At 37.9% G+C, this 15,309-nt stretch overlaps 1 protein-coding gene across 1 annotated transcript in view; it reads left to right on the top strand.

Annotated features, from left to right (window-relative positions):
• CPXM2 (carboxypeptidase X, M14 family member 2) overlaps positions 1–15,309 on the top strand; it is a 69,587-nt gene that overhangs the window by 32,844 nt on the left and 21,434 nt on the right. The window contains exons 4-5 of the mRNA XM_032191305.1: positions 9,067–9,151; positions 9,695–9,845. Of these exons, the coding sequence (XP_032047196.1) occupies positions 9,067–9,151; positions 9,695–9,845 (236 nt within the window). The remainder of the gene's footprint in view (positions 1–9,066; positions 9,152–9,694; positions 9,846–15,309) is intronic.

The following is a 15,309-nucleotide window of genomic DNA, read 5'->3' as shown; positions in this document are numbered from 1 at the left end:
GCACTACATGTCATGAAATACAATGAGATTGTGAAAGATTATGGGTGAAATAATCTGTAAAATGCTCAAGTTCTAAAGCAAATTTCTGGTATTTTGCAGGTGAAATTCAAAACACTTTTTTTCCAAAAAAGCTTAAGAACTTGAGCCTTATGAAAATATTGAAAATGTTTTGAAAAGCAACAATAACAAAATCCTTTCCTTTTAAATTTAAGGAAACAAATGGGGGTGTGAGACTGGGATGATTCCTAGTTTACATACTTTATCTGATATCTGTCCTGAAGACCTGGCATGCCATCCAATTGCTCCTGTAAAACATGATAGTCTCACAGACATGAATCTTATAAATAGATTTAAACCTCAGACTGTGGACCTCATCCATTATATAATTTCTTCAGGGCAAAACATAGTCCTTATTAGTTTGATATCTTTGCATACAATTTTTCAGTAGAATAAGAAAGTCACTTAAATGGACAAATTTCTTTCCAACACTTCCTGAATTTATTTATGACCACACTTGACAATATCATAACTTCTGTTTAACCACCCTGGCTAGATTTTTAGAGCTGTCTTTTGGCTGATGTATCCTGGGAGACCTGGTCTGATCATAGCTCTGACCCACCTCTAGACTGCCCACTATTTGTTCACTGCTGTTGGAGCTATGCTTTAACTAGAAGGTAGTGTAGACACCATTACACTGACCCTACTGAGCCATTTGTTATCCTTGTGATACAGTATAAGGATAGCAAATATCCAGCAGAACTGATTTTTATTTTGATCTTTTTGTATCAGATCACTTTCTTGCTAACTACAAATACTTTATCTTTTGATAAGAGAACAATTTTGCAGTTTCCTATAGCATGTTCTCAGGCTGCTCTGCATGGAATGCAATCCACTGTGATCCCCAGTATCTCTTCTGACAAATTGTCCCTAGGGAAGAGTAGGTAGGTCTGTAGCAAACAGTATTTTCTAGATATGTACTTGAGGATAAACTCAGGTCAGTACAGTTTACTTCTAATTTGGGTGGTTCACCATTCTGCTTTTTCTTTGCTAACAAGTGAAATGTGCTGTCCCACTTTCTAACTTCTGTATTCACTGACATTTCCTCATGAACTGAGGTTTACTTTTATAGGCAGTCATTATGAGAGGGTTTCAAGTTAATAAACTTCCTTGCTTACAGGAAGGTGGAATTTCTTGCTTTGTTCCCAGTTCAGCAGCGTATCATGGTCTTAGAAATAGCAACTTTATCTTCATGAGGAGAAAGTAACATCCATGTCTTTGGTACTCCCTTAATCAGGAATTAAGCAGTGATATCCCAGTGGAGCCACAGGGGCATTTGGGTCAGCATAGTGGATAATCACTGGTATTTGACTTGTTGCTACAGATGTCTAAGAAAACAATTTTGCACCGTATATGGAAAGAAGGGACAAAACATGCACAAAAAGGCACAATGCTGCTTTTGAAAGCATCATGGGATAATTGTAAATACAGCCCAGTTCACAAGAACAACTGCCATGGCTGGCATTGTCTTTCAAAGCAATATGTTGTCATCATGCAGAGGTTGCTAAAACAGACCCTCATTAAAGACTTCAGCAAATTCAATGAAAATATCTCAATGTTTTATCCAAGTCCTGTAATAAAACAAGCAGCTGCTGTGTACTGACACGAACCGTTACAGTGCATTAAATCAGTGTGAGCTGTTATTTGCCCTGACTGGGTGAGGACTGCAGAGATTGTTACAGCCTCACTGAAGTCACTCTCACTGAGTGAATTGCTCCAAATCCACTGAAATCATATCAAATATACGATGGGAGTTATGCAACAATCTGGATTCCGTGTGGAAAAAGCTCCCTCAATACGTTGATGTTGCTAGTTACCTACTATACTAGTGTTTATCACTGGCTTTATTAGTAAGCTATATTTTTCAGTAACTCTGGCTTGGTGGAACTATATCTTGGGTTTTGTGTTGTGGTACCTGGGCAGCTTTTAGCATCTTCAGCCTCAAGTGCTCTCTATCTATCTACTTATCTTCACTCCCTTTGCTAGGTTCACCTTGGTCTTTGTGCCCTGTGCATGGTGTGGCATGCAGCCCAGCGCTTCTTATGGATGCTTGCTGCCTGCTCCTGAGGTTCGGGAGCTACTCTGTGACCACCTCTAGTGATCCTGCGTGGGTGGAGTTTTGCAGCAGTGCACCCAGAAATGTGCTTGTGCTTTTGCTACTCTGCTTGACAAGAATGTCAGGACCGCTGACATTTTGCTGTGGGTAGGATTTGTCACGGTGTTCGCGCTCCAGTTAGGACTGTTTTGCTGGGTACTTAGTGACTCATGGTGCAGAGGCTGGGTCACTGCCATCCCCACGAGGAGTGCTCCTGGCTGGTTAGCCACAACTCAGCTCTTGGAAAGGGCAACATTGTGTGGAGAGAACCTGCTCTGCAGTGAGGCTGTTAGGGGTGTTCAGAAGGTGAAGGAAAGCTTGTTAACTCCCATGTAAGGAACCAGACTGGGAAACTTTAAATCAAATGAGCTGAAACTGTTAGGAAAAGGATACACCAGATAGGACGCAGGCAACTGCTTAAACCTGTTTATCATTCACAGCTTTGATTTTTATATCTTTGAATGTGAATTATGACTCGTTGCAATGAGAGTGACCACAGGGGGGTTACTGAAAGGCTGTCTGGCAGCTGCTGCTTTTCCCCCTACCTGAGCATCCTTCCCAAGCTAGTGTCCCTTTTGCACACACACAACTGCACTTGGTTGTGGTATTGTGTGCACTTGGTAGGCACTAGCCCTATCAGCATTGCTTTAAATATGCTCACAGCTGTGCACACAAATGGCAATATTTGCTGGTTACTGTTGGAGCTTTTTATTTTCCATTAATTTAATATTCACGAGCAGGAGACAATGCATGATGTGGCAGTGGCTGTATAGTTTGGATTTATCTGTAGTATGTAACCAATATGAAAAGGTGTGGTGGGCACAGAAAAGAAAGGGACAATGTGAAATATCACAAAGGAAGGTTTAAAATAAAAAGAAAAACACCTTGATTGTGTTCAGCAGGTATAAAAGATATGAAAGGGGAAGGTCTGATGTAGGAAGGATTTCAAATGCATGCAAGAATTTCAGACCCTTTGCAAGGTTGCCTTGTGAATGGTAGGTGTTAAGACTAACATCTTAGAGGCAGAGGATGTTTTTGACTCTACACAAGAGGCCTGGGACCCTCAGGTTTTGTTACAGTCTGAATGTGAAACAACAACAGGAAACTGGATTTTCAAGGAAGGTTAGAAAATCAGAGAAAAAAAAATAATCATAAAAACACAGCAGTAAGTAGCAAACATTGAGTGTGAAATGTTCCCAGTTCCTACTCACTTGAGAAGGGAGCTTTGAAAAAATTCTGCTTAATTCATCCATAGCAAGTGAAATTCTGGCCCTGAGCTTTTTTTCACAAGGCCTCTGAAGAGCAGATTTCACAGCAGTATATTCATTTAAGTCAGCTAGAAGCAATTTAAAAAATTAAATATTAAAAGATTTCAATTATTAAAAAAAAAAAAAACACCCTTGCTTGCTATTCAAGCTCCATCTCTTAAATCATATTTATTTTAATTAGTTTGTAAAACTTGATGGGCTACCTGTGGTTAGCCAGAGCATTTTCTGACTTGGTTTGTTCTGGAAACTGTTGGGCAGTAGGTGATTTAAAATGTTATCTGCATAAATGTTATTAGATTATATTAATGGTTTTATATTTATTTGCAAGAGACTACAGATTGCTTTTTCAAGCAGAAAGTCATTTAATTGCCAGCATGCTGATTCTGTTGCATCGTTAGAGATTAATCTAAAATTTGCCTAACTTTTTTTTTCTAGAGATATTTCTGTTTCAACCACTTTGGAATGTCAGTTTATACATTATTGGAGGATACAAATCTGTTTGCTTGCCTGTTTCTATTTTCTATTATTTCTGAGGTTTTATAATGCAGGTAAATTAGGTTATCCTGACAGTAGCAAAAATAATATGGTCAGCTGGAGCCAGGTCCACTGTAGACAGTGCTAGCCTGAACTCTGCCAGTGCTTGCTAGTCTCATCTCCAGCATCTCAGCTGCTGTGGTGTCCAGTTTCTACTGACAGGCACCTGCCAACCTTCCTCATTTGTCTTAAGTCATGGGGCAATTTGGTGATGTGTACAAGCACACTTGGAGACTGAGATAATTTTACTTGTTCCTTATTCAGCTTCCCATATTTGAGGAGCCTGGCCTTAAAATAGGTCATGTAGCAGATCCTGCTCAAATGAAATAAAACCATATCCAAATAGTCAGAAGTCTCAATTAATGTACTCACCTGCCGGAGGTCAGGCAGCCAAACTGCCTGGCATCTCTTTACTGCTTCTCATTCAGCAGTGTCTGTGTGCTATGCTGCATTATGATATCAGTGTTTCTTACATAAAGAAGTAAGAGAATTATGTTGAGGAAGGTAAGGCAGAAAGATGTTCTGTTGTTGTCTGTCTTGATGTCCTTATCTAAGCTCAATACCTGCCAAAGCTGTAGGAGATCTGCTCTCAAGCTTCTGCTTCAATTCAGGTTTTACCTCTGTCCATAGGCAAGTTGCTTAAGCTTCCCTCAGCTTGCCTTTTTTGGATGGAAATGGATAAGTTGGACACTTCCATACATCACGGGAAACTGAATTGAAAATGTTTAAATAAGCATAATCTAAAGACAATTCATCACAGATGAAAATCAACTAATTATAGAAAATAACTTTAAGAATTTCATTACAGTAAGTGAATTGGAATTGTGTTTTGATTTTTATATTTACTTTCTTTGAAACAAGTTGATTAATCTTGGCAAAAGATAAAGAGATTTTTCAAATAGATTTCTTGAAGAGATGAAGCTGGTGTAATTTTTAAAAAGGATTGTTAATGGGAAACACCTGGATCCAAACTATTCCTGTCAAATCTACATCTTGTGATCTTTTTATAGCATAGACGAAATTCTGAGGAAATCATGTAGGTAGCACTTAGGCTCATCTTTGTGCTAGAGTGCGATGAACTCTTAGTACTTGAAAAGATACTGTTAACCTATACCTTCTGTATTGCCTAGCTTCCTACCAAGAAAACCTCGATAATTAATTTGTTCCTTTTTGAATGCTTATGTACGACTCTTCCCTGAGTTCTGTCTCCTTGACTGTGTAACAAATGCCTGTGTATTTTGTCTCAGAGATATAATAGTAATGTCCAGGGAAGTTTTATAGACTGAATTCAGAAGAGCATCTCTATAGTAAGTGTAGGGACATCCTAAGTACTGTAAAACTTTATACTTTTCTTTCAAGTTTCCTTAGATGGCTTTATTGTTCAGTGCTGATGGGGCCCAAAAAGGATTTCATGTGATGTGCTGCAGAAATTGTCTGCAACTCCAAAACCCAATGAGATGAATCTTTTTGTCACTAACAAAAGAAAGCAGATGACATTCCCCAGTACTACTTCTGGCACAAGGCTTTTCTTTGTGATGGGTTTCCCTGAAAGCTTTACATTTCCGTGTACACATGAACAAACCAGACACCCTGTAAGAATTAAACTCTTCGATTCCAGGAAGCACTGTGCTTGCTGTAAACAGGCTGGCTGTTGATTCGAGCATGTGCAATGCATTGATCCGCTCCCTGGAAGTATCAGACCTCCCTTGCTGCACATGGATGGGAATCTATATGGAATTAATATGGAAAGCCTGCAGCTTTCAGGAAGATTTAACATGTAAATGTTGCTTGCTGATCTGGATCTGTAGAAGTGCCTGGGGTTTAAAGACACTCAGTTGGGAATGTGATTTCAAGGCAGAAGACAGCTTTTTTTTTTTTTTTGAGGGGAGATTGAATTTACAGCAACCTCCTTAATAGTGGCAGAAGCTTTTTATTTCCTTCTTATGACATGTAGGGGGGAAAAAAGGAGGAGGAACTTAGACCCGTAGAGGCTCTTTGGCTATTTAGTGTTAGTGGGAGAAAGAGCTGGTCACCTGTGATTTGTTTATTCTGCAGCTCAACAGATGCAAAAGGGATGTTTATTCCTTACAGGCAAGCCCAGTTAAGTCTGTGGTGTGTGACCTAATACATCACACTGATTTATCTCCTCCCACGACCCTCTGTAGTCCTTCGATACTGCAACCATACAAGATTGGATGAAGTCCCATTTGTGTTTTAATTGGCAGACTGCCTCTGAAAAGCATGTTACTTGTTATCACTCAAGATGGATTATGTGTACTACTGATTAGTATACATTTTCCTTCAGGAGAAGTTTGAACTTTTGTGAGTATATGGAATGAGAAAATTAAAATATGGTAAATAAGTCCTAGCTGGGAAACATTAGTATAACAACAACATATTTTCTTGTGCCAGTAAATTGACCTGGTTCTTTAAAAATAAAAATAAAAAATTGTATAAGTGCTGTGACTTTCTTACAACGTTCTCAATTATAAAGAATGCCTGTTTTTATCTTGTTTTTGTGTGGTCTCAGTATTCTCTTGGAATTTTTTTTTCCCAGCAGTAGGGTAATGAATATGGATGCATTGTTTGTCCTGATTTTAATTATGCAGCTAGTTGTGTGGTTGTTTTTTTGTTGTTCTGCATTCAGCAGTAAATGGTATCTTCCGGTCTTTAACGTAGATTCTTTGGTTAATCCTGATTTTAAAAAACGGCTATAATTCAGTTGTGCACTGAATATGCGTGCCCCTTCCTCCTCACCCATTTAAACTTGTAAGTCTTGCTCTTAAGCTTGCTTTATTTTTCATTTGAAAAAGTTGTTTTTTCTTCATGGAGGTTTGATGTTGCCCATTTCTGAAATTCTTCCTTTTTATCTTTGATAGATGTAAATCTGCCTTCCTTCAGCTTACATGTATGAGTGAAAGTGAAATATTTTGATGCAACTACCACGTTATTGCCAAAGTTGAGGGAAGAGTTCTTTTCAAGAGTTGCTGGGAACTTGTGTAGGGCACTGGAGTCACTGTCTACCTTATTGTATATTCTTTCACAGCCACAAAGACTTGAGATGCCAGCATGGCACTTCACAGATCTGCTACCTCAGGAGGAGCCTCTACCCCAGGAGATCTTCTGTTGACAGGCAGAAAATAAGTATTTTCAAGGGCTGATAACTTGTTAAAGTCTTTCAACAAATGTTGAAGTAATGTGTTCATTACAAGCTATGTACAATAAAAAAAAGTTCAATCTGCACGGCAGTAGCCAACATTTTTCCATTTAAAATAACATGAAGTGCAAAACCTTTTCATCTAAAAAGGATGGTCAAAGGTTTGCAAACTACAGATACCAGTGTATAACAGTTGGATTATTTCAGTCAGTTCTTTCAAAAGCACATATTTACCCTCTTACTTTTTCGGGGTACTTATAGGTTGCATGCAGAAGTACATCCTACTAAGCACTTTGGTTTTCTGTCATTTCAAGTCTAGACCTCAGTTTGAATCATTCATTCAAATGGGATAGAAAATGAAAGAGTTGGACATCTAAAGCTATAAATTTCCTGCTTCCATACCTTGACTTGAATGTTATTTGGAGGTCATTCTTTTTTTGAAAAAGGAGGTTAAGGGATCAATGTATTTTCTTACAAAGCTGGGTGAAATTGTGTTGATCCTGGGGCTGCTGAATTTGCCCTTATATATCCACTGGAAACCTGAATACTTTGTATAGAACACATGAAGGCTAATTTGCCCCTTTGAATGTTCACATATTGACAATTAAGTCAATATGTGAACATTCATAAGTAGCTTGTTAATGTTTTTCTTCTTTAAAAGAAATATACATATACATATAGTTGCATGTGTATGGTAGCACAAGAAGTTCTTCTTAGGTGTGTCTGTCCCTCCAGGTCTTCCTGTATCTCTGATCCATATGATCTGTTGTTTCTCCCACAACTCCTATTGCCCCTGTTCTTTCTAATCTGAAGAGCTTTCCTTACTCTGGTTTCACTCTCAGTAACTTTAATATGTAGCTTAGTTAAGAGCCTGGTTTCAAGAATGACTGCTCTAGAGGACAGGTAGTTGCAGGTGATTTGTTTTCATACATGAAAACTGGATTTAAACATCCTGGCCTATCATTACAGTACAAAGATATCTCTGAGGCATGACTCTCCTCCAAGCTACTGCCTATTGAAACCAGCTTTTATGCAGGGGGAAAAAAAAAAAAAAAAAAAAAACCTCATGATGGAAGAGTCAGGGTGTTACCTTCCCCATAGATGTATACGCATTACCATGGGAAATGCCTAGACAGTGTATGACCTACATTGATGAATCTCCTCTCAGAATAGGGGAAGTAGGAACTTATTTCTCTTCTAACTCATCTTTGGATTAATACAGACAAGGTATTACCTTTGTATGAATGAAGATTTTACTTTTGAGATTAAAGGGGATTTTCCTGTAAATCAAGGAAATAGACCACTAGAAAGATCAAACTATCAAAGACTGATCTTGTTATATTGCAGTAATGCACAAGTACTGTGATCAATTAGACTGCTGTGAAGAGGCAGAATTATGTCTGCGTTCCAACCTACTGCTAATAAAACTGGGAATGACGGCAGGCTCTGGTTCACAAGCTATGGGCTATTCAATATTGGTGCCAGGTGAAAGACTAATGCTTGTACAGAGGAATGGAACCAGCTTGTAAATAGAAAACAAGTGAATGAAAAAACTGATGCTTAAAATTCACAGACTTCTTATTGGGGAGGTTTTATTTTTTTCTATCTTCTCTGATAACAATCGTAGAAATAATGTGTTCTGTGCCTGAACAGATAAGAGTTCTGAATGCTGGAGTGAATACATCTGTTCTAGACAAGCCATTTAACCTGAAAAGGAAAGGAGAGCAGTATTCCCTCGCACCCTGGAATCCTAGAATATTTTTTTATTTTTTTTTGTCTGTGCACTAGCATTTCTTAATTATCTGTTAAATCTAGATCCACATGTAACTCTTTTAATCCAAGTGTTGGCATGACTGTGCCAAGTGGGGTTTCCAACCTTAGAAGCTTTATTACAATGCAATTTACAGTCGCTGTTATCTATGGAAAAAATAACTTGCTGCTTTGTCTTTTTCAAGGAGTAACTGGGTGACTTCTTACAGAGTACTGGTGAGCAATGACAGTCATGCATGGACAGCTGTCAAAAATGAATCTGGAGATGTGGTGAGTATCACAAAACAATTGTTCTGTGAAAAGAGAGGGGGGGGGGGGCTGCCTATGTGGGATTTTGACTTGCCAGATTAATAAGTATAAGGGTAAAAGGCAATATCTCTGTAGTCCCACTAGCCTGATGTTACTTTAAGAGCACATCATATAATATGGAGAGGGACTCAGAATATTCTGTATGGCAAATCTGCATGAGTCTGCCTATGGATGTGGATAGCACCCTGGTAGTAGTCTTACCTGAGATGAGAAATGTCTCTAATTACATGTCCTGCACAAGGGTTAGCATCTCTCCATTGATACCTGGGGACATCTCATGTACATGAGGTGCCCATTACTAGAGGGAGGGTGTGGAGCTTTGGCTCTTCTGCCCCTGCTCTGGGGAGCACGGAGGGACTGTGCTCTTTGAAGAGCAGTTCTGGCCTGAGCCACCATTGACCTGGGCCTGTACCAGATGACTTTATCCGATTCTGTTACCAAAGGTGTAGAAAGCCTTTTTGAAGAAATGATCTTACTATTTTCATATGTTTGTTGCCTACGCAGATTTTTGAAGGAAATAGTGAGAAGGAGATCCCAGTTCTCAATATGCTGCCAGTGCCACTGGTTGCACGCTACATCCGCATAAACCCTCGGTCCTGGTACGAAGAAGGTAGCATCTGTATGAGATTAGAAATCTTAGGGTGTCCTTTGCCAGGTAAGAGTCTTGCTTGGTTGGTGTTGACATGGCTGGCTGTGCCAAGACACAGAAATTTTATTTCCATTGGATATCTTGATATAATACCTCTCTTTAATGGACAGCTCTATGCAAAAAGAAATGAAAAATATCTGTCCAGACACATGGGCAATATTAAGATAGGTCATTTCAAATGCAACTGCATAGGATATATAAGTGGATATATTAATAAGAACAAGTTGGCATGGATGATCTAACAAGATTTTCTCTGTTGTTTGGGCTGAAGTGCAGTGCAATTAATCTTACTGAGTACATGTGTACTAGAGAGGCAATAGAATTATATATCAAGGCAGTCACTTGCAGATGTCTTAAGCTTTTAAGGCAAGAAAGAACCATTATAATTATGTCATCTGATTTCTTTTTTATTTATTTATTTTAATTTTGTTTCAAAAGCTATAGGACTTCCTTGAATTAATTTGAAGTCAGAAGCTGTGACTGAACTAGTGCTTATTTTGGGGAAAGAGGAGGGAGGTATTGGGAATACATTTAAAAAAACAAAAAAACATCTAGCATATTTAAAGTGTTGTTGAATCCAACGTGACTCCTGGTAAGTTTCAGATGACGGTAAATGGTTTTGTTCTTGATAGAGACTGAAACAACACAACAAGATGTTTAGCAGAAATGTTAAGCATTACGTGTTTCTTTTACTATATAAGCTCAAAATACAATTACAACTTTGTTAGTGTATACAGATTACAAACTTATACAAAGTCACTTTAAAAAGAGGCATTCAGTATAGCAAATTATGGTGAACCCACGTTTCTGCTAAGCATATCATAAATAGTCTCGTGGTCGATTCACATTGACCTATCTGTATCTACATAGATATTTGTAGAACTGTTCATTCAAACCTTTAAGTTGTTCGCTACTCATTCCAGATCTTTCGTCTGCTTTTTTTCTTTGCTCTTAAATTCTGGCACCTTGGGGATAGCTCTCTCTTTTTTTTGCAGGGGGCTATGAATAATATTTTCAGAAATACTAGAACCAGAAAGAAAACTGCCTTTCCAGTGCCTATCATTGCTACTTTAACTGTGACTGCTGCTGTTCAGAGACTTGCTGCATCCAATTCCACTGTTGATGTAGGGTCTTCACATACCAAGCAGAGGTAGCCTGATTTTTGTCCTTTAGATGTTTAAATACTCATGGGAGAATAAAACCAGTGTGGGTCATGGAAGGGGTAATTCTCTAAAGAAAAGTATGTAACAACTCTTGTCATAAAACTAAATTGGTATCTTAAAATGAAGCAGTGCGAGTTAGCAGCACTTAGGCAACTGCTTTTCTGTTGGTAACAAATCCATCCTGGACCTGAATAGCAATGATCAGAGGAATCTCGTGTAAGAGACTGTTCACTTTTTTGGTAGGATTCTGACTTATTTCAACCATGGGTTCAGAACTCCACCTCCACATGTTGTTTGTTTCCCACTATACCTCTTACCATGGAGGAGCAATTCCAGAGCCAGCATTTCCTCTCAGCTTTTGGTAGGACAGCTGAAATTGCCCCAGATTCCCATATGTGGTTGCAGAGCTCCATTCTGAATCAGCTCCATTCTGTATAAAATGGTGTGAGACTGAAGAAAAAGAGGTTTCATTTTCACCATAACTCTACTACAGGACACGCACTGAGGTCTCCAGAGAATAATGGACATGACACTCAAACTATTTTAAAGAGCAATTTATAGAGAATTACTCATAATCCTTTTCAATTCCATAGAACAGTACTTAAAGAAATAGAAAATATGTAGATATTTTAAGTTTTGTTGTTGTTGTTGTTTGCTTTGTAAATGCAGTAGTTTTACCCTCTATTATTGCTTATACATCTTATCAGGGTCAAATTCTGCTTTCCAACATTAACATTTGTCACCCTTCAGCTACCAGTGGTGGTGAAGGTGTTACTGAGATTCGAATATATCTGCACTTACTCCACTGTTGAAATGAGTAGTGTTACAGCTTGTTGCAGACCTCGGATTAGCATGGAAACAGCATCAGTGTTTCCTCCTGGTAGTCATTTATTGAGTTAATTGTCTGCAGTGACTGATTCCGTTTATTCTTGAAAGAAAATACCATAATCATTCATTGAGAAACACAATGGGATTGGAGGTGTGTTTATTCAAAATGTAATTGGACTGAAAGAACTAATATGCTTTGATAAGCTGCTGAGCCATCCTTTAAGTTAAGAAAGGATGGATATTTTCTTCTAGCTTATTTTATTCGTCACACAAAAAGCTCTCAAAACAAAATTACCCAGGTTGCAGAGGCCTTTCCATGTATACTTTCCTCCTGTGGGACATTTTTTTTTGCAGTTCCCTATAACTGAACTTCCTCACTCTTTATAGGAGTCACTTTACTTGTTTCCAGGTAGATCACCAGATGGTTTGGCCATGGGTCCACCTTCTTCGATCATACACTGATTGTACAACTACAAGTCAGTTTTCAAAAGAAATGTTTTTTTCTGACAGAGGCTTCCCACACAAAATTGAGCAAAATTAAATTAATTAAAACCAGTGAGTTCTCACAACCCTATTCTTTCAAAAGCCCAATGATCCATGAAAGAAGTTATGCTATACTTAGTTTTCTTGAATACCTGGTATATTTGTGACCAGATCTGTACCTGAATGTGGCCATGCAAGAAAACAAGTTGTCAAGAAGAGCAGCTTGGTCAGATTTTAGCGCTGCTCTGCACTGTGCCCTCCTGAGGCAATGGCAGCGAGGACAGAAAGGGCATAGGGGAATGCATCAAGGAAAAAAAAGTGGGTTGTAAAGAAAGAAGAGTGTTCTGGAAATCTTTCATGATTGAATCTCATTTCAGGTCTTTTTAACTTGTAGTGTAAGGCTTTATGTCTTTATTAATTCCTGAATACATTAAGTGGTTTGCATTCAGCCTGTACTGTGTATCAGCTTTCCATCATGCATGCTCAAGGGGGAAAGGAAGAAAGGAATAACAGACAAAAAAGAAACCTGAATAAGATATTAATATTCTAGGAAAGCTTGTTAGCATTGGCAGAAGGCCATGAAAGTGGTTAGAGCCAGCTAGGACCTGTTGCTGTAGTAGGACAGTATGTGCTAGATAACCCAAACATTGGACAAAAAGTGAGAAACCTTTATACAATCTGTACAGAGATACTACTGATTGGATAATCTGTATTTCTAAGATAGTCATTTTTATTAGTGAAAAGCTTATATATTATTCATAATACATTTTTGCTGAACTGTAGGCTGGTTTTGACAAACAGCCTTTTCTGGACTAATACAGTAGCTGTACAAAAACAAAAGCTATGTTATTGAAATCTGTCAGTACCATCTTTCAGGCAACAGAAGTGATTTGCTGTTTCACCAATGGAAAAGCATTTAGCTTCAGAGGAAAGATGCCAGCAAATCCTACCTGCGGTAAAGGATCAGTGCTGCCGTTACTTGTTGGGGAAAAAAGGTGGACAAAAGCACCCACATTAAATTCTCTCTCCAGTTTCCAAAGATGGTAGTGTTTACACAGATGTAGACTGACACACAAAATGTTCTGCAATTGCCTCAGAGGGATGGATGTACTTTCCTTGCCTGCTCTTTTTCAAACCTAAGAATCAAAAAGAAAATGCATATGATCAAAAGTACCCAGAAGATAGGAGAAAGAAAATTAGCTGAACTCTTCATGCATTTATTTATACTGTAGAGTATTCAAGGCAATAGGCAATTCTTTTAATGGAATAAATTTGTGATAAAATTTAATTTTTAATAATTCTTATATGGAAAACTGTCATTGATATGATTATGCCATCACTTTCAACCCAAGATAAAAGACCAGCTTTAACTCTGTAATGGAGTACTGTGTTTTGCAGTGGATGCATCATTCAGTCCTATTTTCATTGCTTGCCTCTTTCTGCCAAGCTACCTGGTTAAGTCTAGGCATGAGCCCACCATGTAAAACTCTTCAGTTTTCTTCGGTTATAAGTGATTGTTCATTCAGCACTGCTAAACTCAGTGCATTACTTTTGAGAGTAAAGTTTTGCTTAGAATGCCAGTCTGTCCTTGTGTTCTGCTTTTATAGTTATAAAGATAACACTTAATCCTGTACAATTTAAAACTTTTTTTGAAGTTTTCCTCAGCAAAGAATGAATAAAAATGAGACCAAATTAAATAATGTTACTGGGGAAGGCTGATGTATTATGTTTCTCCATACTCATCGTGACAGGTATGTAATACCTCCCAGTCGGTAGGGTCATCTTTAAAAGGATATTTTGTATTTAATTTCTAAAATATTTACTATTTTAGAAAAGTATTGTCAATGCTCAATTTCCCTTATTATTAGAATAAAACCGTAGGAACTTATTAGAAAGATTAAATGATGCTAGAAAGCTTTTAACAAACATCTACAACAGGTTAAGGATTTGGTTTTTACCTTTCATATTGTCATCATGCAATATGTTTAACTGGAATTAGTTTTGAGGTATTTGACTATACCTCACACTATATGTAATATAAAATTGTGAGGTTCTGTGGAGAACTAAAATACAACAGAAAATCCCATCTGTATGTCAAGCTTCTGAGGAATCAGTCCGCTCTGGTACTGGGTTAAATTCATGGGCAAGGCCCAGAGCTGACATGCTGGAATTTCTGAGCTGACCTCTTGCTTTCATGTAAATGCAGATTGAAAAATCTTCTGAGTTAATTGTCCATATTTACAAAGAATTAAGGTGTAAAAGAATCAAGCTACCTTTACCTGCAAACTTTATTAATTCTCTTGGTAATATAAAGATAGACTAGTGGAAGAAAATACTAATATATTCCTCTGTATAAACAGGGGTGCTTCCGTTTTGCAAAATCTTTCTTCCTTGGAAGAAAGAGAGGCTGTCTGAGGTGGTGTCATGAATAAATGAGCATATTTCAATTCAAATTCTTCTGTGGTTTGAGGTTCCTGGTCTTTTGTTTTACAAAATATAATTTTGCCAAGTTGGGCCTAGGAAACTGTGCATGAGATTTTATGCATTTCTACATTTTAGCCTCTAATTTTCTGATCTGTATTCCTGCTGCAGCAGAAATCCAGTAATCCAAGCCAACTCAGAGTAGAACCTGGCAAAATATGAGTGTTAACTCTCTAGGGAGCTGTCAAATTGTGCAAGTTTTTTGAGGAAGGTCTAGAGATGCAATCATTTTCAATGTATATTTTTTTCAATTTCTTGACTTTTCACCAACTGTTCTCTATTCACAGTCATTCCCATGATATTAATTTTTGATGTATGGAAAAAGTGCCAGACTTTGAAGGAATGGGATTAAAGTATTAGGAAAAAATCAGCTGCTGTATACTTTGGCTTGTGGTGATAGAGAAAGCTTTCAATGTCCTGGCAATTTTTTGATGTTTCTTACTATATTTTTACAACAGTGACTTTTACAATAATGAAGATATTCCATGCAGCATTCAGTACATTGTATTTTTCTA

This window comes from Aythya fuligula, chromosome 7 (genome assembly GCF_009819795.1).
Source record: "Aythya fuligula isolate bAytFul2 chromosome 7, bAytFul2.pri, whole genome shotgun sequence".
In the NCBI taxonomy this organism is placed as follows: Eukaryota; Metazoa; Chordata; class Aves; order Anseriformes; family Anatidae; genus Aythya; species Aythya fuligula.
The sequence above is the reverse complement of the archived record's forward strand: the minus strand, read 5'-3'. Positions and strand labels throughout refer to the sequence as shown.